At 44.2% G+C, this 26,372-nt stretch overlaps 3 protein-coding genes and 1 pseudogene across 4 annotated transcripts; 2 read left to right on the top strand and 2 right to left on the bottom strand.

The window, feature by feature from the left end:
• The first annotated feature begins 1,828 nt into the window (after window positions 1–1,828).
• Window positions 1,829–5,003, top strand: LOC4336766 (mitochondrial import inner membrane translocase subunit Tim13-like). Its single transcript, XM_015778739.3, has 2 exons — window positions 1,829–2,003; window positions 4,563–5,003. Exons 1-2 carry the CDS (start codon window positions 1,893–1,895, stop codon window positions 4,710–4,712), a joined length of 261 nt encoding a protein of 86 aa, XP_015634225.1. The 5' UTR covers window positions 1,829–1,892; the 3' UTR covers window positions 4,713–5,003.
• Window positions 4,830–8,322, bottom strand: LOC107280657 (probably inactive receptor-like protein kinase At2g46850; annotated as a pseudogene).
• Window positions 8,323–14,832: 6,510 nt separating this feature from the next.
• On the top strand, window positions 14,833–17,055 carry LOC4336765 (protein DMR6-LIKE OXYGENASE 1). Of its 2 annotated transcripts, XR_010741112.1 has the most exons (5): window positions 14,833–15,176; window positions 15,285–15,532; window positions 15,652–15,973; window positions 16,073–16,440; window positions 16,761–17,055. XR_010741112.1 is itself a non-coding variant. In XM_015778633.3 (4 exons), exons 1-4 carry the CDS (start codon window positions 14,949–14,951, stop codon window positions 16,331–16,333), a joined length of 1,059 nt encoding a protein of 352 aa, XP_015634119.1. In that variant the 5' UTR covers window positions 14,833–14,948; the 3' UTR covers window positions 16,334–17,055. The 2 variants fall into 2 exon arrangements, 1 of the variants encoding a protein (XP_015634119.1); XM_015778633.3 differs by having other exon boundaries at window positions 16,073–17,055.
• Window positions 17,056–17,752: 697 nt separating this feature from the next.
• On the bottom strand, window positions 17,753–24,501 carry LOC4336764 (flavanone 3-dioxygenase 2-like). The gene is made up of 4 exons (XM_015778699.3): window positions 24,178–24,501; window positions 23,665–23,912; window positions 18,587–18,914; window positions 17,753–18,264 (listed from the first exon to the last, which is right to left on the bottom strand). The coding sequence occupies exons 1-4, from the start codon at window positions 24,376–24,378 to the stop codon at window positions 18,019–18,021; spliced, it is 1,023 nt and encodes a 340-aa protein (XP_015634185.1). The 5' UTR covers window positions 24,379–24,501; the 3' UTR covers window positions 17,753–18,018.
• Between the last annotated feature and the right edge of the window lie 1,871 nt (window positions 24,502–26,372).

Here is a 26,372-nt window from a genome sequence, read left to right as displayed (position 1 = left end):
CTGCACCACTCCACGAATTACCACTGATTATTATATTATGTCTCCAATACTCATGTTGTACACTGTGTACGCTGTCAGTCCTGAGCCCTCGCAACAAAAAAAACAACAATAAAACCGCCCTGGTTTCACGTAGGTAACGTATTCAATTCCACGGTTCGGAGGCCCGGAGCTGCCATGTTAGGCACTTGCACATACACAGTGCGCTGCGCGGCGCGAAGCATGCAGCAGCGCAGGCAAAGTACTCGGTGCCATGCATGCCACCCCTGGGTTAATTTACGTACGCCCACCAGGCGAGCGAGATCGAGAGATGGGCGCGCGCAGTCAGGCGCATGCAGATTGCAGAAGCAGCTGCAGCAGCATCAGCTGCAGATCGATCAGAGTCCCCATCGCATGCATGCGTTGTTGCTTTCATGAACAGGGCTCTCCTCCTTGCCCCCTAGCTCCCACCATCTAGCCATAGCGAAGAAGCCCAGTAAAATGATTTGATCTTTTTTTCTCCTCCCCTCTCTCCCCCATTAGATCGATTGATCGATCGATCAGAGAGCGCCTTTTGATTGATCTCGCGCGCTCGCGGGCCGCAGTTGCAGCAGGCAGGGCGCAGGTGGGGGACCCGAGGTAGCTTAGCTGCTAGTAGGACGACGTACGCCCCGCGCGCCCGCAGGCTTTTGCATGTCGCGCGCTGGCTTGGCTCGCTAGCTTGGAAAGCGCTGGCCGGCAGAGCTCAGCTCGCTACCAGCCACGCCGCTGCAGCCACGCCACCACACCCCCCTCCTCTTGATGCCCTCGATCTCCCCTCCTGTTTACCGTTTTCTCCGCCGCGTACTTTGTTACTACCGCGCACCCCCCCTGCACCTGCACAGCTAGCTGCACTGCGCCCCCACTGCCCCTGTCTGTCTCTCACACTGCTCACAGGGGGAGCAGCTTCACGGGCAGGTGAAACAAGCCTTGCACATATACAGCGCACAGCTATTAATTAATCAGTTAACTCTCTGCTGATTTGCTAATAACTGAAGTAAAGCTTCATTTAATCGTGTATATAGCTGTACTGAAGACGACGCCTGAGCTAATGTGATTGCAACGTGAGACACGGACGGATGCGAGTGTGTACTGTCCGTGCTTGGTGTGCATCGTCAGAGAGAGAGGATGCAAATGCAAATGCCCCTGATGGCGACGTAACGTGGATGCAAGTGCAGCTTCGCGACGACCTGTGCGTACTGCAGTGCGGCGTCACCTATCTCGTGGGCGCTTTCTTAGATTAGTATCCGTTACTGGTTCCTGAAGTAGACCATGCGGGGTAAAGCGGCGACAGCGTTCGCTGTCGAGCAAGCTAAGACCCAAGGGTTCTTGACACTTGAGGTAACAAATGGAGAGAAAAAAGAAAGTGTGTGTGTAGCTCGGGTCGCCAAAAAGCAAAGCCACATTCGATGCTCCCACATCGACGGTTTCGGTAATGTCCAACAACTACGGGTTCGGAATGCGTTCTGTCGCCGCGTTATCGATGATGATTGATGGATTGATTTTGAGAACTCGAAGGATCACCGAACCTAGTATTTCTAGTGTAGTACTTGTTGCCCATAAAAGAAGAGACGGACTCGACGGGGCCCTGTACGCAACTAGGCCGAGGTGGCTACCGGCCTACAGCCTGATCTGACTATATATGGGCCTCGGTGCCACAACATTATGGCCCATAAGGCCCAACAATGAAACTATTTGGGCCTTTTTGGGCCTAGGGTTATGGCCCACGCCACAAGCCCACAAGACGCCGTGGCCACTAGCCACCGCCCACCGCGCCGTCGTATAACTCTCTCCATGTCTTGCTGAGGAAGAAGAAGCCGACCAGCGCGCAGCTTTGCCGCGGAAGAGTTGGAGGGAGCCGCCGCTCGCCGGAGATCATGGACTCGTTCTCGTCGCCGTCGTCGGCGGGGTCGACTGCGTCCACGGAGCATCTCATGGAACAGATCAAGGCCCAGCTCGCGCAGGCCTACGCGCAGGAGTTCCTCGAGGTGAGATTACTGGAGCCTTCCTCGGATCGACGGTATTATCAGTTTGTGGGTGTGCGCATCTGTAGAGGATTCTCTTCTGTGCTGGATTTCAAATTGGAGCTCTTAAGGTGAAACCAATTGATTTATCCTTTTAGCTTGGCACCGGTTTGAATCCCCAAATCTCGCGTCTAATTAGGGGCGATGCTATGTTTTTTTTTTTTTGAAAGGAGGGCAAAAGCTTTGCCTCGTATATTGATAGAGATGGAGAAAATACAGAGCGATAGAATTATGTACAGGGCTAGTCTAAAAAAGAACTAAGCCCGCAAAAGGTGATGGTTAAGTGGTATCTCCCAAGATTCCGAACTCTTGAAGCTTAGAGGCTCCTGCTTTGACCCATGCCCGACCTTCCTCTTTTATCTTGGCGAGGATGGATGCCGGTGGCGATGCAGTGTTTCGAAAAATTCTTGCATTTCGCTCACACCATATTTCCCAGGAGACCAAGATCACCAGAGTACGCAGGGGAATGCGGGGGTTGTTGGGAGAATCTACCACAAGGTTCCACCATTGTTCTACCGAGTCGCAATCGCTCCATTTGATCATTTGGAGGTCGGTTTGAGTCTAGGGGCGATGCTATGAGAGCTCTAGTTTGATTGAATATGCTTGCCAAATCAGTACCATGCGAATATGTTGTTTTGGCTAGTGTTGCGTAAAATCTGTATGATTAAGCCTCAATTGGAACAAAAAAAAAACGTGCCACAATGCCACTGTTTTGCGGTAGGTTTGGACTTTGGAGAAGATCAAGCACAGCTGACTGTGTTTGCTTAAGTTAATTTAGCTTGTGGTCTTGAAACCTTTTGGTTTGCAGCTCTGTGCATTGTTTATCCGTTGTTCACGATCAGGTTTCTACAGAGCTTTGTTGCCGTTGTTCACAATGGTCAATTTGCCATTAACTTCTCTTCAACGCAAATTCTTAATTGATATAGTTTCCTTAATTTACCTTACCTCAATCATAACCATGCTTAGTTCTTCAGGAACATCAGGGTGCATTGGCCCTGTTTTGATTATGTAGGAAAGTAGATCCCACCCTTCTTATCTTCTTCTTAAAGTTATACACTTATACTGTGTACTTCTGTAGGTTCAACTATGCTCCTTAAGAGCGCTACCAGACTGTTACTTCTATCATTTCACACTTCAAACTGAACATCATGGCTTGTTATCTCTGTAAAGGCGAAAATATCATCTGCAAAGTGATCAAATATAGCATTTGTTTCCTAGTAAATCCAAATTGAATACCTTTGTTTTCATTAGATGGATGCCATATAGCATTCCGAACTGTCATACAAACCAAAGAGAATATTGTTACTTAGACTGATTGCTAGCTTAACTAATTCCTACTTCCTAGTTTAGTATTATTGTTTTTAAATTTTGTTGATTCATGGAACCAAGGATTTTACATAAATACATTAAGAGCTTGACAGCAAACCTTATTCCTTCTTTTTGTACCAGAACTATTTAAAGGGATTTTTTCTTTTGCTAACCTCAAGACATGTGTGCGTGTATTTGTGCTATGAAAACAAGGGACATGAACACATCTGTGTTAGGATTTTGCATTTCTGATTCATGGGATGTGTGGTCCATATTGGACTGTTTATAGTGCACTATTCTAGTGTACAGCTGATGCTGAAGTGCTGAACCCTTGTTCAAAACTGCTTCAAACTGAAAATCACCCTTAAAACTGCTTTCCATTCATGAATGCCTTTCTTCTGATAGATGTCTCTAATCGGTATGCAGTTATGTATGTTCAAACTGGATGCTTTCAGTCTAGTTATAAAATCGTCTTCAATTTTCATATGTTTCCAATTAGATACCGAAAGAAACAATTTTAGTTTGTAATACTAGCAATGATCAGCTAATGTATACCTTTGAAGTTTTCCTGTTCAATACCAAGTTGAATTTATGTCAGTTTTTTTTAGTATGACTATCACCAATTTTGTTTAGGAGCCTAGCGGCCTAGTGAGCAATGGCTTGTAGACATACAGAAGGGTTGCTGTTTACATCTGATAGCTGAAATACATAATATTATATCAATTGAGACGTTTAACAATCTGCATTGATAAGCTTTACTGAATATTCTGTATGATATACTTATTTTCCAAATTTGATTCAGTGTTCCAATTGGCTCAGCATGCTTTACCTTGCCCTTTTTGGGGTTGAATGTGATGAGCAACTCTCTGAATCTTGTATCAGTCCAACTATCTAGTCAATCAGGGAGACACTGACTTAATTTAATTGTAGTGCATAATCTTCCAGTTTCTAGTTGTGTGTAGACTATATCTCATCGGTTTGTTTGTCCATGGTGAAACCCAGGGGATGAAATTTAAATGGTAAAAGTTGTAGCACTGGAGCAAAAAGACATGGAGTAGATATAAGTTTGTCATGTCATTGTTGAAACTAGAAAGCATTATACTTGCATGACCAGATGTACCACATACGTCCTTATTTCACATTAACTGTCTAGAAAACTACATTTAGGTATGTATTGATTTTGGGATGCTTACATTTTTCTTCTTGATGTTGCAGACTGTTGGAAACAAATGCTTTGCAAAGTGTGTCACTAAACCAGGAACAAGCTTGAGTGGAAGTGAGAGTAGCTGCATATCACGGTGTGTTGATCGGTACATTGAGGCAACTGGTATTGTCAGCCGTGCTTTGTTCAGTTCACAGCGCTAGGAAGCATTCAGGAATTTGATGGCTCTCAATGGTTTCTTAGGATGATGAAAGTGAACCTATCAGAATATGGCATCCATCTTTTATTTTTTCTGCCATTTGTCTTCTAAGAAAGTGCTATGCTTTTCTGCATACTAATTTAGAAAAGGCACATGGTGATAAACCATAAATGTGCAATATTTTTGTATTTAAGTTCATGCAATTGTTCATGGTCTCTTTTCATCCTTTGATGGAGAAATGCACCAATGGATTTGTGTGCAGGCTATCATATGCCATCGCGGTTTGCAGCACTAAGTTCCCTGTAGACCTTGCTTGAAATTTGGGTTAACAATGGCACAGCTTCCCTGAAGCTGGTCTAGACAAATAACCTGTGTACTGAACTACTGATAATTGTGCATGACTGTCCTATGCCCTTAACCTTTCTGATGAATACTGCAAGTGTCTGTCCTTCTTGTTTGTAAAGTTTGCAGCAGCTACCTTCTCCGAGAAATATTTGCGACGCAGACCCAATTCACCAAGGTTGAGAGGGAAGATCTAGGGAAGCATAAAGATGGAAGAGTAACCCGGTAAGTACATCGGAGCTTATTGCGCTCCATACTCTTCTGTATTGCGGAGGCTTGCAGCAATTATAGACGGGCTTTTGACAGTTTGAATGTTTCACAGGCTTCACTGGGACGGTGAAATTTGCTCCGAACCTTAACACGGGCATCATAGATCCTCTTCATTCAAGGTGAATGAGATGGTGGTGCAGCTCTGCAGTTAGCTCTCTCTTCAAGGAAGATGGTGATGCAGCGTCTTGGGCGACATGGAGATCATCTGCAGCAGGCTCGAGCTCGAGAAATGTCTCTTCGAGGGATATCTCAATCTTGCTGCTGCTCCCGATGTTGTTCCTCACGATCTGCATCAGCTACTTGGCGACGCCGAGCATGCAGAGCCCGTTCTGGGCGCTCAGCATGTACATCACGGCGAGCTCGAACATCTTCCTCACCTCCTCGTTCGGCGCCGGCAGCTGCTTCCCGGTGAGGAGCGTCGGGTCGATGACCTCATGAAGCCTCCCTTCCCTCAGCTTGGGCGCAACCGAGTCGAACGGATGCTGGTGCCTCAGCCCCGTCAGCAGCTCCAGCGTACCGCCGGCGAAGTGCTCGTGCACCGGGTTGCTGGAGTTGGGGCAGAAGCCGACGGCGCGGGCGATGTTCCGGTGCGAGACCTCGGAGAGGAGCTGATCCTCTGCACCGCGACCACGGTGCCGTGACTGCCGTCGTCGAGAACGGCGTGGACCGTGACGTCCACGACGTTGACGACCTTGTCGCTGTCGAACCTCTTGGTCACCTCGTCCTGTCGTCCAGCTGCTCGTACGTGAACTGCCTCGCGTTGCACGCGCCCCCGAGGATCTTGGGGATGCACGCCGGGTCGATGTCCCAGTCCTATAGGGTGTCCTTGGAAGGCTGCCGCGAGGAAGAAGAGCGAGACGAAAGAACCTATCCGTGGAATAGGGATCAGCTAGTGGAGATTGATGGGCAAATGCGACCAATCAATGGAACGCATGGAGTGTGTAATTACCGGCAAGAGCAACTGACTTCTTGGTGCAAAACCTTCCCTGGCAACACTCCATGCCGCAGAAGTGGTTGTAGGACCCCCGCGTCGCTCTCGTGCGGGCGGCTCGGGGGGCGAAACCCTAGCCGCCCGCGCCGCCACACCCCCTCCTCTTTCTCCACCTTGCCGCCATTGGAGGACGTCAGCGGTGAGCTAGGAAGGCGGCAGCGAGGCCTTCCACTTTGGCGACCCTTTCCTTGGTGCAAGGAGGGCAGAGTTGAGCTAACGACACCTACCACCACGGTTGGAGGCGACGACGGCGAGGCGCCTCGGGGTGGCGGCGGATTCGGTGCCTCTGTAGCTGGATCTGGCTGCCCCACGTCTAGTTCGGGCGGCGCAACGGCCAGAGCTCGACGGCGGCGCGCGGTGGGCTGTGGGGCGTCGTGGGCCAACGCAGGGCGGCGACGCAGCATGTCCTGGGCGGAGGACGGTAGATCCAACGCCCTGTGGCCGGATCTGGCCGCCCCATGCTCGGCGCGATGGCCGGGGCTCGGAGGCGGCGCGTATGTCGCGGCACGGCGCAGGCGCCGGTGGGGCGCTGCGGCCCAGCGCACGGCGGCCATCTGCGGTCGGGCGACGGCCTAGGGTAAGTGTGGCGTGGCCTGGGCAGACGGCGGCGGTGGCCTTCCCGGAGGGCGTGGCCAGAACATGGCCCATGGTCGGCGTGATGCGGCATGGGCGGTCGGACGGCAACGGTGAGGTGGTCCGCCCGGAGGCTGCAGTCTGGCCATTTGGTGCAGCGGTGGTGGCGTTGGGGTGTACATGGCAGTTCGTATGCCCCGAGGCCGGGTGTAAAGGGAGTGATGGCAGTGCTAACGGAGCTAGCGGCGGTGGGTCGTCTTCCTCGTTACCGGTCTGCACCCTCACTCTTCTTGGAGTTCCTCCCCTTCTCTTTGGGGAGTTCCTATGTTGGATTGAGGCGGCAGTTGGTTAGCGAGGGGAGCTTAGAGCCTCAGACCACCGACACGACGCCGTCCAGTTCCAGGCTCTCCTTCAGCCAAAACTGGCAAGGAGGCCGGCGGATGGCGGGATGGAGGAGGCCTGGGCCAGTTCCTAGAGGTTTCTCCGACCTCGACAGCTTCTGTTGAGTTTTTTTTCTTTTAACTTCATTCCTTCTTAATATACTCGGATGACCTTACTTCAGCCTTCCAGGTGAAAAAACACTCCCTGTCGTCACTTTCCTGCCCAGAATTGCTGCAGGCTAAACATGCATACAAGCAAACATTAAGTATTTGAATTCGAAAGTTCTCGAACTCGCAGTGATTGCTCGCGTGACACACGGCGGGCACAATCATGGAGAGTATACGTGTGCCTTTTGAGCAGACAGTGCCCCGTGCAAAACCGTCCCCGATGAGGCCGGCGTCGTATGCACACCACATGCCACCGCGCACCGCCGTGGCATTGACGAGGACCGCACCATCGGCGCAAGTCACCATCTCGCTGCCCTTCGGCACGTCCCACTCTACCTCGACCCCCCTCACAACACCTAGCGCCGCTCCTGCCGCGGCCGACCAGTTCTTGACCCAGCTCAAAAACTCCCGACATTCGAACTCTGTGAAAGCCCACATGCTGCTGTCGGACAGTGGATAGCAGCACTCTGACTTAGCACTAGCCGCGGCGCGGCCGCAGGTAGCAACGTCTTTGCAACTGACGCGACAAAGGGAGGAGTCCTCGCAGGCGTAGAGGCGGAGAATGTTGGCCGGCCCGGCGTGACAGCAAGAAAGGGCACGGCATTGAGAGCGGTCGCCGGGGAGGATGGACGGGAGAACACGGCGTAGGCGGGGTCGCACGGGGACGGCGATGCGGGAGCGTAATCGAGGAGGTGGGAAACTCTTTAAATAGAAATTAACCCAATTATCTACACAAGAAAACCCAGTCGTTGATGTTTTTTCTGATGAAAGAAGCCTACTTTGGATTCTTCAACTACAGGTTGAGTTTCATTTGCGTCCCCTAACTAATGCAAATCGAATCTCTCGACGCTTTGAATGACGGTTCCATCTTACATGACGCCATGTGACATGCTGGCTAAGTATTTATCTAACGTGACGCTTACTTATAACATAACAACTTAAAAACATGGGTCCCATATGTTAGTCACAAGAAAAAAAAAATCATGGGTTCACATGTCAGCCTTTATTGTTTCTTTTCTCTCTGCTTCCCTTCCTCTATCTATCTCTTGCTTATCCCTCTGTCGCTCTATAGCCTGCCGGTGGCCGGCTAGAAGCCGCAGCAGCAGCTTCTAGATAAGTGGCGGGAGGAAAGAAAGGAGATGAACAAAAGCAAAATTCTTTGCATTAAATCAATCGTGCTGGAGGCGCTAAGGATTTGGAGCTGCCAAGAGCACAAAAGGAAGCGACGCTCTCCATGTAGGTGGTGGCGTTGCTCATCTCGTTCGCTTCGGCTGCTTCCTTTCAACCATCGTCCCCTTGGTCGTTCCTTTTCTTTTTTTTTTTTTTCTGATTGTTATGTCTAGCATCAGCAAGGCCAGATCTTTAACCCTTTGTTCATGAAAAAGAACTTATGTTCGTTCTTTTAAAATGAAAAAGGACCCCTCTTTTCCCAAGTTCACTAATAGTTTATTACTTTATACTACCTTGTTTTTAAGTGCCGCAAAGCTAATAGTGATTTTATTAGACTTGTAATGGTTAAAAGTAATACCCCATTTCAAAATATAGCAATGTAATACTGTAAAACGTATCATATCACTATGAATTTAAACGTATATTATATTCTGATTTATAGTGGTAGGATATGTCTCATCTGATACTATATTACTATATTTTAGGACGAACACAGTATTATTTTTTTTAACAAAGCAGCACAAATGCTAGGGACATTCTCTATTTTAGAAAGTATAAAGGGCAATAGGCCGCACTTACTGGAACCTGCATTCATTTTTCTGAGCATCTTCCAGGGGGCAGCCACTAGACAGCACCTCCCTACAGGCCTATAAGAAAGAAATGGTTCTGCTGGCTGTGTTTTATACTCATCTTTCCAATTTTGCTCTCTTATTTTTCATGTATATGTTTTTCTCAACTGTTAAACGATATATTTTATTAAAAAATTCATAAAAAACTGCTTAAAAAATTATATCAATTTATTCTTTTAGTTTTATAAAACTAATATTTAATTAATTATGTGTTAATTCATCATTTCGTTTTTACGTACAAAGAAAGGGTTCACAATCCTTTGCACCAAACACAGCTTAAAAAAAGGTCGATGATCAACCAAGGCAGTTTTCTTGCTAGGTTGCAACCTTGAAAGTTGAGACGAAGAATAATGTCTTATATATAACTGTATAACTGTGTGTACTAATACTTGACTAATGAGAAAAGTTTGTCAAAACTCTTTCTACCGCTTAACAAAAAGAGTGAAGAACAAAGGCAATTTTCTAGCTTTAGTTATTGGATTCTAGTTTGTCACCTTTTTTAGCTAATAGTAACCCGGCCACTAAAATATTCGATCATATTTAATTTGACTTAACCATAGGATTCTAGCTCAGTTACAAAAGACAACATATATTGGGATACTAGCGGACTAGTGGTGGACCAAGGAATTTAGGCGACCTAAGGTAAATTTCTTACTTAATTACACAATAAATATGTAGGTATAGAATAACGTCCTAACGTTTTTTTCTTAAGAAAAGTTCCTTTCTTATTAAAGCATATTATCTCGGTGTATTTATCAGTGGCATGCAGATTTTCTTTTTTCATAAAAAATAAAAAAAAGAGGTAAGAGAGAAAAGTGCACCATCTATTGGTGAAGAGACAACACAATACGGTTATATGAACTCCTTTTTTTTTTGTACTTGTCGTTAATTGGTAAAGAACAGTTCAATACCCATATATTGTGGGTTGTGTACTTTTTTTTTCTGTGTTGTACTTGTCAACCCTTCTAGAAATAATTTGTAGCACACGTGAGAATTAAAAGTACTCCATTAGAGAAACGACCAGAGACAACCAAATGTGAGTTGTATATAGTGATGTCATTTCGTGATATTGAAACTATTAAGAAACAATTATCTATTTTGATATCAGGACATGCCCCAATTTAATTATCAAAATGCACATCACATCTCGGTCTCGATCTAGCATTGTCCCACTAGTTTGAGTGACGCGGACGAAACCCTAGCACCCGTGCCGTTGTGCTATCCGCCTCATCTCCCCTATCTTACCTCAGTTGAGCAAATTGCCAGAAAATCTGCACAGCGTGAGGAAGGTGGCAGGCTTTCCTCCTTCCTACCGTATCCCCAACTTAAAACCGCCAATAAGCCAGTGATAGCGAAGGCCGATGACTGCATCCCCACCGGGTCAGTGGCGGATCCTAAACTGCACGGTCAATTTGATGTCGCAAAGGTCGGATCTGATTCCCAAAAATAGATATGTTCTAGGCTACGATAGTGGGCATTGTCAGCAGATGAACAATGGCGGCACTGCCATAGCGAGCGCATGGGCGAGCAAGGAAGAGGAGGCCACGATGAAGGTGCTGGTCGGCGGCGTAGAGTTAGCGGAGGTGCTTTCGCTTTGTGCAGGAGCTAGCCAGCGAGAGAAGTTGTACTGTGAGGTGGTTGGCCACTATCGCTGGTGTGGACCAGATCCGTGATAGGGGAGGGGGTAGGTGTTCGGTCCCAGAGACAACTTGTCTAGTGATAACAGAGGTGGTGGCGGGCCAGACCAATACCGAGAAAGAGTAGGTGTGCTTGGCCAATCCAACCACCCTGATCGCCACTATCACCGCTAATAAGGCCGTCTTCCCTTCTAGCTATAACAACCTTTGTCGCCTGGAGGGGAATGACCATTAGGCTGAATCCATCCAACCTTGATGCCACCGGTACTTTCAATTATCCTCTATCATAACTGCCAAGCTATTTTTCTCATCGTTGAGGACATTAGGTCTAAGATGAAGCGGACCCCTATTTTTATGTATGAGTTTTATTATCCAAGTATTTTTCTCAAACAATAGATGGTCCTTCCTTGCTTGCATCATCCATGTCCTAGAAATTTAATATGACATGGTGCAAAATTAAAGTTCACAAATCTATGTAGAATTGTAATATTACACAATTTTTTTTTAAAAAAACACAAATCGAATCCTTGCACCAAAACGTAGTTCTCTGTACGTAGTTACGTGTGTCAAGTTCTCTGGTAACATGCGGCTACCTAACTTAGGTGGAAAATGCCTCCCCAGCTCACATCTGATGCACGCGCTAGAAAATTTAAGTTCCGACAAAAACAAAGCGAGAAACCTGATTCAAGGACGTGTTGCACTTTGCTACCAAATAGATAAATGAATGTAAGTTATATATTACAGAAAAAATGTATAAATTATATTACAATATTATGAAAACGATATTGGGAAAGACAATTTGATATGTGTGTATACTGAGCTCTACAATGCAATAAATTATACATGGTGTGTTTAGAATAATAAATGCTACTAGCGAATAATATTGTGGTATGTTTATTGGGGTCTAACTTCTAAAAAAGACATACTCCCTCCATCTATTTTGATTGTAATATTTTATCTTGTCACAATGACTAATGATAAGTAATTCTACTTATCATCCATTTAAACATGATACTTCCTCCATTCACGAAAGTTACACATATTACTTTTGACATTAAGATCAAGGAGAATTAAATCACCTTGGATGTTACAAAATCAAGGAGTGAATGCAAGCATGCAACCAATGAGTATTTAGATGACTCATTGGGTTCTAATAAAACATTTAATTTATCTCTTCATTTAAGTCTTGAATGCATATAAGACTACAAATATGAACAACTTATTTGGAAAAACTCAAATGTGAAATAGGTGTAACTTTTGTGGATGGAGTACTGGTTATTCCTCGTAAACAAGCGATTCTAATATTTATATTTCTCGATGCCCATGTAGCCAATCTTATGTGGAAGAATGGAGAGTCACGTATTAAATCAGAGAAAGTCATTAATGCCATTCCCAAATCAATGACTAGGATGGTGTCCATAGCATTAAATAAGCTGCTACCTAGAATGAAAAATGATGTGGCAACTGAATAAATGAAGAAAGAGAAAGAAACCATGTCTTACATGAGACATGGTTTCTACACAACATCCAAGATAACATGTGAGATAAGTAACATTAAAATTAAGTATGTAATACTCCATCCATCCACAAAAGTTACACATATTAATTTTGACACCAAGATCAAGAAAAAATTAAATCACCTTGGATGTTAGAAAATCAAGGAGTGAATGCAACCATGCAACCAATGAGTATTTTAGATGACTCCTTAGGTTCTAATAAAACATTTAATTTATCTCTTTATTTAAGTCTTCAATATATAAAGAATACAAATAAGAACAACTTATTTGGAAAGACTCAAACATGAAATAGGTGTAACTTTTGTGGATGGAGGGAGTAGTGGTGTTTGTATTGGAAGAGTAGTATTTAGTACTAGTTTTTTTTGATGATATGGAGTTTATGGAAACTATGTCTAGTGTATTAGGTAAGGAATGGCCTAAGAGAATAGGTGGTTGGATTGAAATATGCTTATCAAAAGTAAATTTGGAAATATGCCTAAGAGATTTTTACGATCCGCCGGAATTCGAGTTAGAATAAGGGCCCCTTTGATTTCGAGAAAAAACATAGGAAATTTAGATGATTTCAATCCTATAGGAAAATTTCCTATGAAGCCCTTTGAAACAAAGGATTGAATCCTATCTAATCCTTTGAAATTCTTATGGAATGGACAATCCTATAGAGATTTTGGAGGAAATTTAGCAAGAGCTTCAACCTCTTGCTAACTTTCCTTTGAGTCTATATCTCTCATCAAATTCCTGTGTTTTTCCTGTGGTTCAATCAAACGGTCATTCCTGTGTTTTTCCTGCGTTTTGCAATCATCTGTTTTACACTTACATTCCTATCAAAATCTTACGTTTTTCCTATTCCTACGTTTTCTCAATCATGTGATTCAAAGGGACCCTAAAGCGCCGCAACTGGCCGATCTGTACACGTAGCCTCCCAGCCGTCACTCCTTTGACAAGCTAGCTAGTAGCACACGGATGCCTAGCAACTGTATACATTTTGCGTCCGTGTCACCGTGAAGTCATCGGGATGACGTCATCCTTCCTGACGACAGCGTGCCAGCATATTGAAGCCCTCAGCGCCGACGTAGCATCTCGCTGTCTCTCACTAAAATACTGTGCACATAATATCGTGAAGTAGCAGCTTCTATCGATGAGGCCGGCGAGAGCAACCGGCAACTAGCATCGACCGAACTACTCGCTAGATTTGTCCAGGGGCTCGATGACGGGATAAAAACGGTTAGAAATGGTATGATTAGTAGCATGTGTTCGAAAACCATTTTCAGTTAATCAAACTTTAATTATATTTTTAAACAGTACTAAAAGGTGTGAATAAATTAAATAAATTTTATATGTTACTAGATAAAAATGTTATCATTTATAAAAATGATATTTGATCGGTCGGGAATCTTCGTGACCGCCATTTTCGTAATCGGAGACTCCCGGGCTGTAGTTGATGCCCGTCGCATCGCAATTATCGAGTGAGAGATCCCGATCGATTTCGACAGGTAGGCCGGGGGAAACAGATACTCCCCTCTGGTGCTGTAGCAATCGCTTGATCGCACAGTGGACGATTGATAGCTAGCATGTCGGTGCGCCGGCCATACCCGGCGTCAGGCCCGTGCCGCTCTTTGCTGTGCCCTTTTGCGGCCGTCTCGCGTGGGATGCGTGTCGCCATTTTAATATATATCCTCCCTTGCGGTGCCTTGGCAGTTTTCTCGATTGAAAAATGTGGCCGTGGCGAACGTTGTCGCGATGGAGTAACTAATTTTCTTTTTGCGTTCTTTAAGACTATATTAAGCTTCCCTGCAAAAAGAAAAGGACTCTATTAAGCCGTGGCTTTGAAATAATCGTGTGGGAAATTAGCACAATGCGTGGCAGATTGAATGCCTGCGTGTCAGACTAATCTCCGGTCAGTTGTAAATTATTAGTAGTAACGTTCACGGCACGCCGCCGGCCGGCGGCGGCCGTCCTGTACCGGTGTCGACGGAGGGCGATCGACGCAGACTCTCTAGAACGAAGACATCAGCGGCGGGGTAAGAGCTCACGTTCTGATAAATGGCAGCCTCAGCCGCAATTCAACAAGTCGGCACCAAACCGGCTGACAAGGAGGAAACCCGAAAGCGGCAGAATGATTCGAATACTACCCGTACTACCGACTGCGCCGCACGCACGAAAGTGCAGAGCTGGAGGAAAACGATCTGTTCGATCGTTCCTCGTCTGGTTTACCAGATCAACAACTACGACACCTTTGCGTTGTACAACTAACATGTTATATGCTCAATTGGTTGGTCGAGGTTGATCTAACGCAGCCATTAGTCAAAGACTACTCTTGTATATCGCACCACAACTAGGTCAATCAATACTCGATTTTTTCTGTCCCATCTGCGTCTCCAAAAAGGATTCTCTCCTCATGGGCTAGCTAGGTGTGGTAAAGCGAAGTTAATTCGCCTATAAAAGGCCGCAGGGCAGACCGAAATACATGTACTAAAACCTCATTAATTGATCAAGGCAGCGAGTAGCCCCAGCTAACCATTACACGGGCATTCCATCTCCAGCCATCCCTAGGGCTGTAATTAACATGGCTCCAGCCATTGCCAAGCCTCTCCTGAGCGATCTGGTGGCACAATCCGGGCAAGTCCCCTCGAGCCACATTCGTCCGGTTGGCGACCGCCCGGACCTCGACAACGTCGACCACGAGTCCGGCGCCGGCATTCCGGTCATCGACCTGAAACAGCTCGACGGCCCGGATCGCCGCAAGGTTGTCGAGGCCATCGGTTCGGCGTGCGAAACCGACGGTTTTTTCATGGTACGTGCACGCGCCATAACACATCCGTGAGAGTGAGACTGATCGTGGCCATCGGCAAGGCCTGCTTGAACAGTGGATCTGACGGTGGTTTACGATATGAAAATATAGGTGAAGAATCACGGGATCCCGGAGGAGGTGGTGGAAGGGATGCTGCGCGTGGCGAGGGAGTTCTTCCACATGCCGGAGTCGGAGCGGCTCAAGTGCTATTCCGACGACCCCAAGAAGGCGATCCGGCTGTCGACGAGCTTCAACGTGCGCACCGAGAAGGTGAGCAACTGGCGCGACTTCCTGCGCTTGCATTGCTACCCTCTCGAGAGCTTCATCGACCAGTGGCCCTCCAACCCACCCTCCTTCAGGTCAGCCCTGGACGTAAATCATGAATGTTTAAAAAGTCAAAAATGCAAAGATGGAACATAGGCTACGCCTACGCACATGGAAGATGGTAAAAATTGACAAATTTAACATGTTGTACTAGGCAAGTGGTCGGCACCTACTCGAGGGAGGCGAGGGCGCTGGCGCTGCGGTTGCTGGAGGCGATATCTGAGAGCCTCGGGCTGGAGAGGGGCCACATGGTGTCGGCCATGGGGCGGCAGGCGCAGCACATGGCGGTGAACTACTATCCGCCATGCCCACAGCCGGAGCTCACCTACGGCCTGCCGGGGCACAAGGACCCCAATGCCATCACGCTGCTGCTCCAGGACGGCGTCTCCGGCCTGCAGGTCCAGCGCAACGGCCGCTGGGTGGCCGTCAACCCCGTGCCCGACGCCCTGGTCATCAACATCGGAGATCAAATCCAGGTATGTGTACTAATCGTAAATATTATACGCAGTTCCATCTACTGAGTATATCAATTAATTTAGGCCGATCGATTGATTAACTGATTAAATTTCGTGCAGGCGCTGAGCAACGACCGGTATAAGAGCGTGCTCCACCGGGTGATCGTGAACAGCGAGAGCGAGAGGATCTCCGTGCCGACGTTCTACTGCCCGTCCCCGGACGCGGTGATCGCGCCGGCCGGCGCGCTGGTGGACGGCGCCCTGCACCCGCTGGCGTACCGGCCCTTCAAGTACCAGGCCTACTACGACGAATTCTGGAACATGGGCCTCCAGTCCGCCAGCTGCTTAGACCGGTTCCGGCCTAACGATCAGGCCGTCTGATTATGGTCCATAAACTTTTCTTGAAAAAGGAAAAGATTGTGATCCATAAACAGGCCATGCAAAATATATCCTTACATCCGATGCGACGTGTTATACCACTAAAAAAGGTGCTCCTCTACCCTAGCTTTCTCGAAAAAAATAAAACAAAGTGGAGCACTACCAATCTAGATCTATGTGACGCTAAACAATAGACATGTGAGTGAAATATGTTTTGACTGAGAAATTTCCAAGGGTTTTCCGGCTAGCTCCACAAGATGGTGGGCTAGACGACCTAAGTTCAAAGCCTCACCCCTTTTAATTATTTGATATTAGATCTTTTCCTAATATTTGAGTTTTTAAATATGTTTTGACTGATAACTCAGTCCATATATACATAGCATCCAGGCACTTCCGCAGATGTTACTGATGTGCTCTTTTTTTTTTTAAGATGATGGAACAAAAATCACAGTCTCTGCATTTGCTCATGTGGAGGAAGTCGCAAATCACCTTTACGGAGCACTGAATCTTTCTGCAAAATCTTTGCATGTCAACGTAGCGTCAATCTCAAAATATATTGTTTCAATTTTTGTAGATACTTATCTCGAGATAGAATATGTGTTTATAGTTGTAAGTGTGCGTGTATTTATAGGCGTTTGTGTTGTACTGTGTTTAGCAATAATAAAAAAAAACATCTTGTAAAGAGCTGTTGCTCGGCAAGTTCATATCTATTTTTTCTCTAGGGCCTGTTACCATATTTCCTCGTAATCGATCGCAACTACAACATTCAAATAACATGCATGCATGGAGTCCACGCATGAGAAAAGGTTCAATGAGATTCCACCGGAGGATATTCCAAAATAGTAAACATTTGTAAAGGACCGTACCAAACTGAAAAATCAACATAAGATTATTTTTTTTTCTAGAAACACAGTACAAACGTAGGCGTCCACAATGCATGTACACTTATCAATATGAACGCACACACGAAACCCTACTCCTATAAATACCTCCGAAATATCTTGAAATTGACGAAGTCACAACGAGCGACTCGCTGGCAACGTACACACACTCTACCCCTATGAGTATCTCTGGAAGACTAGGGCAGCATAACTTGAGATTGACGAAGTCACTAGGACGCCTCGTTGTCGACAAGTACGTCGCTTACCACTGAAAGAATAATTAACCGTAAATGTAAGCATCCGTATCAAATCTAAAATTTAAACCCAGGTAGACTGATTTTACTATAAAAAATCTAACAAGTCGAGCTGCCCTCATTTCACATTTGTGTAAAATCAGCGCAGAAAGAAATTTGATCTACTTTTATCTTCTTATCCCGTTGCAATGCAATAAACGAGCATCTTATAATTAATGAGATTCCAGCAAACCGCCATCTGCAACCAACCACACGCTGAGGAAAGGCTATCTAAAATGAAGATACTGTTTGAGGGTAATTAGGCATACCAATTTTATTGGAAGTTTTAGGAATAACCAAAGCATTATGTGATACATAACATCGATAAAATAAGTAAAGCATTGCCCGACATAATTAAGTACTGAACCGATAAATTAAGTGCACCAGACAACCACACACAACCGTCAAACGACGAGGATATCTGCACTGCAGCAACGAGCGGCAAGCAATTTTAACTTGGGTAGTGAAGCGCAAGTCTGAAGTTTCTGCACACGATCGAGTTCATTAGTCGTTACTACTGGCCTTTGAAGAGCTCTAGGCAGTGCTCCTGGTCCAGGTTCCTGCTCCAGAACTTCTTGTAGTACTCGTCGTAGGTGAAGCTCCGGTACACGGGCGCGTCCCCGTCCGCGACGAGCTTCCTCGCCGGGCTGATCACCGCGCTGTTGCACGGACACATGAAAGATGCCACCGACATGCGCTCTTGCACCGCGTTAACCACCGCACGGTGCCACACGCTCTTGTACGCGTCATTGCTCAGAGCCTGCATAAATATCAGCAGTTCAGCCTGACGGTACACACACTGCAATGACAGAAATTTATACTCCTTCCGGCTCAAAATAAATTAATAGCATAATTATCCAGATTTATATTACTAGAATATATTAGTACTAGATTAATTTATTTTGAAATAAGTGGAGAATGCATAATTAATACTTCATCCGTCTCAAAATATAGCAATTTTAATCTAGTACTATGAATATGGACAAACCTCATGTCTAGATTTGTAATATTAGATTATGTCCCATCTACTTAAAAGTTGTTATATTTTGGGATGAATGTAGTATGATTATGTACTATATGACCTGTATCTGGTCGCCTAGGTTGACGACGAGAGCGTTGGGGCGTGGGTTGACGACGATCCACTGGTCGCCGTCCCTGAGGACCTGGAGGCCGGCGACATGGGGATCGGGGAGGAGGATGGTGAGGGCGTTGGGGTCCGTGTGCTTGGGAAGGCCGTAGGTCAGGTCCGGCTCCGGACACCGCGGGTAGTAGTTCACAGCCATGTGCTGCTCCTGCTCGCCGAGCACCTTCTCGATGTAGTCCTCCTCGAGGCCGAGGCTGACAGAGATGGCGCCGAGAAGCCGGAGCCCCAGTTGCCGGACTTCTCGGCAGTACGTGCTCATAATCTCCCTGCATGCCAGGAAAAAGTGCAACGGAAAATTAAGCGTCCACGCCTTAATTTTGGCGTTTTACTGAAACTAGTTGCTGTCCTGGACTTCAGCTAGCTTGATTTTACTCCAGCACATTGGATTTTGGAATTAACAGACGAAGTAGGAGACCGATGAAGAATCGGTCCCCTTCTTTTTGCGAGGTCAAGGGTGCGGTTTACCTTTTCCACGATTTGTCTCGAGTAAAAATCTCGCAAGTTCATGCATGTCTCTGGTAGGGTGATTAGTCTTCTACGTGATTGAACTGTATTGCTCGGTTGTTGTAGACTTCTAGGCATGGCTGCGACCGCGGACCGTGCGACTATAACGGCATGTGGAAGATTTGCTAACTACTCCATCCGTTCTATTTTAAGTGTTGTTATGGGTTTTCGTGTTTAATATTTGATCGTTCATCTTATTTTAAAAATATAAGAAAAATAAAAAAATAAATCTCACATAAAGCACACTATTCATATTTTTATCGTCTAATAACAATAAAAATATTAATCATAAAAAATTTCAAATAAAACGGACGATCAAACGTTGGATATAGAAACCCACGTCTACACTTAAAATGGGACAGAAGGAGTGACACTAAACGGAGGTTGAGGGATACTGTTTCCAAAGTAAAACGTAGAAGTTTTTGGATTAGGTAGCTAGACGAGGTTTTGGGACATCGTTGTTTCCGGAAATTTCCTTCTTTTCTTAACAAATACTCACTCCATTGTAAATTATATTTCTAACGTTTAAATTTTGTTTTAAAATATATATACAACCCCTTATTTAGCTAACTTCCATCCATAAATTCCCTCCTTTTTATTCTACTGTACATGAAGGTAGAATGGATATTTAAGGGCAGCCAATGGAAAACGAAAATCTCACATTATGAGGGTAGGCTATATAATATAGTTCATACGTTGAGTTGTCTATGTATATAAATAGGCCAAAAGGAATGGAAGAAAAATATTGTTCTCTGTCATCTTATTCCTCCTCGGTCCTATTCATTCATGTGCCAATGCAATGGACGTGGATCTCACCTTTTAAGTTACATATTGTGAAATTTGCAACAACAAAAACCCGGCATTGCACGAGAGAATGACGAGACATTTCTACGTGGCCTTTTTAATGGGCTCAAGGACTATACAAAGCTACGTGACAAAGTTTTAGGATATTTTTTTAAATATAGAATATCTGGGACTAAAATGATCTCGAAGTGAAAATTGAGGACCATATTAGCTAGTATTCAACAAAAATGAAATAATGATTCCCCTGTAAGGGTGGAGCTTGTCTGAGCCACTCCCTTCTGCAAATTAATTGAGCGACACAAGTACTCCTTTATGTGCATGCATATTCCATTCGACCAGTACACATATAATGCACGCCGCACTTAATTGTGTTCTGGACCATATACGCTACGTACGGGCACTTAATCCCATCTTTATTATATGGGTAATTTACTATCCTTAAGAAGGTATGCAGAGGTACCATATTTTCTATGAGATTTACTTCAGTCTAATAAAAATAGCTCGAGGCATCGTTATCTCATGGTATCAAATCATTTTAGATCGTTAGATTTAGCTAGACAGGATGAATATCGTTATATCTAACGATCGAAAACGATTTGATACCGTGAGTACCTTGAGTTATTTTTTGTTGGACTGTAGCAAATCTCTGTTTGTAAAATTTGGTACGTACCTCTAGGTAGTAAGTACCTCAAGGTACTAAAAGCTTTTAGTGTAAAGTTTTGGTATCTAAGTATTTTCTCAATAACCGTAAAAATTCCTCTTATTATACATACCAGCAAAAAAGCAGCACCTACGTGTACGCGTAGCGACCATTATGGCCCACCGAGGGGTATGAGCTCATGATAACTGTCAAAAGTGTCAATCGACTTGGCATGATAATTATCTATCGACTGCACTGCGTATTTCTGGAGAAAATGAATTGATCTATACATGTATGCATCGTTTGAACATGTGAAGTGCTCGCCATACATGCATGGCCGGCCGGTCACACCATTATATTTGAGCGGGCCATGAGCTAAAACTCTAAGTTTAATATGAGGTGCATACTAACAAAGTTGTGGACCGGTCGATTGTGAAACACGGACCGCCGGACAAATACACATATTAATTAGCCAGGGATATACTATGAAATCTATCAACTTGAAAGAAGGTGCGACAACTTAATTAATTACTAATTAGCTAGCTAGATGTACGTACGCACGTATTTAATGTTTTTGCCGTTAATTAGCATCGTAAGTACGTGACCATCCATTACCGTATAAAGCTATAATTAGTAGTTATACAAATGGAGACATGTGAATTTGGTTGAACTAGGTGCATGCACCACAAGTCTACAACGTCACAGGGCTACAGGAGAACATCAAAATAAGTGAGAACAGTAGTCTTAAAGAAAGAGAGAACAGTCTTAAAATAAAGAGATCTAAACAGCTGCAGCTGTGGCATGCACTGTACTCGCTTTTTTTTTTTCAACGACAGTAAACAGCTTTCAGCATCTAAGCTATGGTTTTTTTTTTTACGAACTAGTAGCTATTCTTTTAAGGAAGTACTCCATTCATTCACAAATAATTAACTTTTTCAAGTTATTCAGAAATGATGAGCATATTTGGTACTTGTGACTTTTTGTTTTTCTGTGAAGTATTAAGTGGTTATTTGCATGCATTGTTCCATGTAGTACCATTCAACTAAGAGATTTGCTTTGGTCTAACAAAAAGTATTTCGAGGTATCGATACCTCACGGTATCAGATCGTTGGATCTAACAATATTCATCCTGCCCAACTAAATCCAACGATCAGAAATGATTTAGTACCGTGAGGTACTAATACCTCAAGATACTTTTTGTTGAACCGGAGCAAATCTCTTAAACTAACTATTACTATTGTGGTGCATGCATGCATGCAAGCAATATCATGTCTAAATTACCCTTGATGTATGTGCAGGACACACGAAACAGTGTTGCATGTTGATCGATGCCAATTTAAGTGGTATGTAGGAATGTATTGGTATCGCTGCATAAACCATATATGCTGATTATTTGTGAATAGAGGGAGTAGTTACGAGGAGCTAGTTAGGAGTACATTTTGTAGTACTCTCACCCTTTACAAATATAACCATGTTAGATATTGATATAGTCTCTTGTGTCCTACTTTGACCAATAGTATTATTGATAAAGTTAAATTATTTTAAATAGAAAAGGTTGCATACTATTATGTAATTAGTTTGTTTCACGATAAATTTATTTAATTAGTTTGTAATTAGCATTTTTATGCCATCAATCTTGTGATCTTTTTTCTATTGGCATTTGGCAACAAAAGTAAAATCAAAGGTTTGTCATGTTTATCGCGCGCTATTCATAAAATACTTATATTTGTGGTGGCAATTGGGATACTAGCTAGCTTGCCGCAAGCTCGCTACGTTTGTAGAAGCCTTGTATATAGCGCATGCCATGCATAGAACAGACCCATTGAGATGAGCGGACACACTTCCTTGAAGGAAAGAGTGTGCAGGCTGTAAATACAGTCTGGCCAATTTCTTTGCTCAAACTGAAATACTCCCTCTGTTTCACAATATAAGTCATTCTAGCATTTCCCACATTCATATTGATATTAATGAATCTAGATAGATAGATATGTCTAGATTCATTAACATTAATATGAATGTGGGAAATGCTAGAATGACTTATATTGTGAAACGGAGAAAGTAGTAACTATTCCTCATGCGGCCGGCCACTTAAGGATTAAAAAAATGGGAGGGGGGGGGCAAGAAGGTCAGCATTTTAGTTCTTATTATATATATGTGTGCCCTGACAAATTGTTGGATTTTTTTTGAATGACTCGCACGAGACGGTGCGAAATTCTATTGATAGAGCAGGAAAAAATTACAAGATTACAACCATGCAAGGTCGTAACTAGGAAAAAAGAAAAAAGTATACCACCACCCACACATCGATAGTGCCAACACACAGGTCTGGGAGAAGGCTAGCATCGGACCGGCCACCGCGCTAAGCGTGACCGACCGGCGCTAGACCAACAAAGGAACACAGACGAGATCACCCAGAGAAACACCCTTACAATCAACATAAAGCCCAACTCTAATCTAGAGCGCGCCTGCACTAATCGTTTGAGTGGTATCAAATTGTTGGATTTGATACCAAAACCATATGCATAGATCATGGGTGAGAACAACTAAATATTTATCAACATCTGTACTATATAATTTGACACTCTGCGTAAGCTCATATGTTAATTAGTTAAAGTATCACATTTTGGACTGAGAATTTATGTTAAATCAAACATGTCATTATAAATACACATAGACTCTTTAATTAGTTTTAGTTATTATAGAATAGGATATGTTGTACCTATCTTAAACTCTCGGTTTAGCTTCGTTGATCTTTAACGGACATTTATTCTTGTTTAATCTAAGTCGCTATATATGGTTAAAAAGACAACCAACAAATTTAATATGATTAAAAGTTTAGCATAATATCGATAATAATGTGTAACGCATGGATTGACGGCCAGTTTTGCTGATTTTGGGTTGTGCTATATCTCAGGTGGGACATCCAACGGACGCGCTCATGTGGGATATAGCGAACTTGACCTTGCGTGTTCTAGCACAAGGTCTCCGTGTCACGAGGGAATATATGATCTGCTGAAATTAATTTATTTCCAAGATCGATAATATATATCTAGCTAGTGTGTGCTTACTTGAACTGTGCCGGATTAGAGGGCCACTCGGGTACGAATTCCTCCAGCGGGTGGCAGTGAAGGCGGAGATAATCTCTCCAGTTGTGTACTGTCTCCTTGCGGACGTTAAAGCTCGTAGAGAGTCTGATTTTCTTGGATGGCTCATCGGAATACAGCTTCTCCTTCTCCTCCGGCGGCAGCCTGAAGAACTCCAACGCCACGGCCATCACCTTCTCCAGTAGCTCCTCTGCTATCCCGTGGTTGGTGACCTATAATAAAGGAAAAGTTAGGAAGGTTTATGTTTTTACTTCAGTATCTATACATCAGATGATTCAGAGAGAGCCCAGAGCTCTGAAGAGGACGCAGGCTTGACGACTGAAGGAGAAAATAATGCCGTCAAGGCGATGTCGCCATGGTTGGACATAATATTTGTGAAGCCCGCAGTGGGAACACACAAAACCTAGCTAGCTAAGCTATATGCCGTACGGGTTCAGTTAATTAATTAGAGCGCGCGTGTGAGAGCTAGCTAGGGACCTGGAAGAAGCCGTAGGTGCGACAGGCCTGAGCAATCTCGGCGATGACCCGCGGCTTGTCCGGCGAGGCGAGGTCGATGAGCGGGATGTTGCTGTCCGTGGCAACTTCGGCGAGCCGCGGCCGGTCGGACTCAGGCCGAGCATAGCCCTCCGGGAGCGTCTCCCGGTGCTCGACGGTGGACAGCAACTGCGTCGTTGCCATGGGAGACGAAGCGCGAGGTCGCTGGATCGCGGCAAGTACATCAGCTAGCAAGCTAAGAGAGAAGGGGAGCGAGAGGCCGGCCGGAGATCACGCGAGGGAATACTTGAAGGGTGAATGCGCTACGCGTTGACGCGCGCCGCGACCGTCATTGCCACCACACAGGTATAGTTCATATTTACTCCTAGGTGTGACCAATAGTAAGCCGGCCCGAGCCAAAGCCCAAAAAATGCCGAGCTAGCCTGTAGCTAACGCAGCCGTAGTAGATTAAGGCCGGCCGGCCCATCAACTAAAAGCCTAAAGGCATCACCAATGCTTAGTATAGTTACTAGTACCTACTTCGTATGTAAGGATTAAGCGTGAATCTTGCATCAGTGGATGTTAATTGTCATGGAAGCTATAATAATAAAACAATAAAAGTGAGTAGTAAGTTGGGGCTCACAACCACTAGCCATGAGAGAGAAACCAATGCTTAGTATTGTTACTACCTACTTTGTGTGTAAGGATTAAGAGTGAACCTTGCATCAGTGGATGTTAATTGTCACGGAAGTTACAATAATAAAACAATAAAAGTGGATAATAAGTTGGGGCTCACAACCACTAGCCATGAGAGAGAAATGAAAGAAACCATTTATTTATTCCTTATACCTGGGTAGTAAGCATATTACCTAGTACTCCATATTAGTTATTTACAAGTCCCACTATGTATATAACTGTTTATTTCTTACTACCCACTTTAGATACATATTGTGGTTACCTTAATGAGGCAAAACATGAACATTCCGGAGTACGGAGCATGCCGATGAAAAAAAATATATATTTCAAACGTCCAAAGTTCAGAACTTGCCTTTGAGAAGGGATTTGACTTGTGTGTTGTGGATTGTTGCAATCCTGAGTGTTGTACAACCGCAAACACTCATAATGCACGCGTACTCATTTCTATAAACACATGCATTCACATATCTAAAAGACTGAGTCAACATATATTAAGATTCATAAAGTCACTAAAACATCTCCGAAAGACTAGACTAGCATATCTTAAGATTTCACAATAAATACCTCCGAAGTTTGCCACTAAAAGAATAGTCAGCCGTAAATATAAGCTCACATATTTAAGACTTGAACTCAGATGGACTGGTTATACCAGAAGAAACATAACCAGTTGAGTTACACTCACTTTACACTACATCTTTTTATATACATTTGTACACCACTACTCACGTGCTCCCTCCGTTTTATAATGTGAGGCTTTCTAACATTGTTCACGTTCATATAGATGTTAATTAATCTAGACATATATGTGTGTTTAGATTCATTAATATCTATATAAATATGAGTAATGCTAGAAAGTCTCACATTATGAAACAGAGGTACGTCATATTTATATATTAGTGAATGTGGTGTGTGTAATAGGTAAAATATTCCGGTACCACTGGTCAAGGTCATTTATAGGAATTTGGAGTCCCATAGACAAAATGCAAATTAGAACCCTAACACTCAGACGATCAGTGGATTCTTGGTGTAAAGGAGACGACCAAATGAGCAGGCGATGACATGGTGGATTCGAGAGTCTATGACTTGGCGTGGCAACGTGGGTCATGCCAAGACGAAGTGCCATTAGCGTCTTTTTTTTTTTGAACATTCCATTAGCGTCTCACTCACTTATTTGTTCAAATGAAAAAAGATAAAGTAAGTAGGCATTACGAGGACCTTTTTCTCAGGCCACATATAAAGTTTATTACACAGGTCATGGATAACCATTCGATTACCACATCCACGACAATCGATTGAGGAATACATATATATAGTATCAAAGTGAAAATGATGGAGCCGAACTTGATCAAATAATATATTAGTTTTCTATGCTGAATTCATGGGAAGTTCATAAAAGTATATCCAGCGTTCTGCATGTCGAGTGGATTGCTACTATTAATTGTTTTATACATACAACTACAAGATGAAGTCTACATGGAGTGTTTATTTCTTCAAGTATGTGC

The sequence above is a fragment of the Oryza sativa genome, chromosome 4 (genome assembly GCF_034140825.1).
Source record: "Oryza sativa Japonica Group chromosome 4, ASM3414082v1".
Taxonomy (NCBI): Eukaryota; Viridiplantae; Streptophyta; class Magnoliopsida; order Poales; family Poaceae; genus Oryza; species Oryza sativa.
The sequence above is the reverse complement of the archived record's forward strand: the minus strand, read 5'-3'. Positions and strand labels throughout refer to the sequence as shown.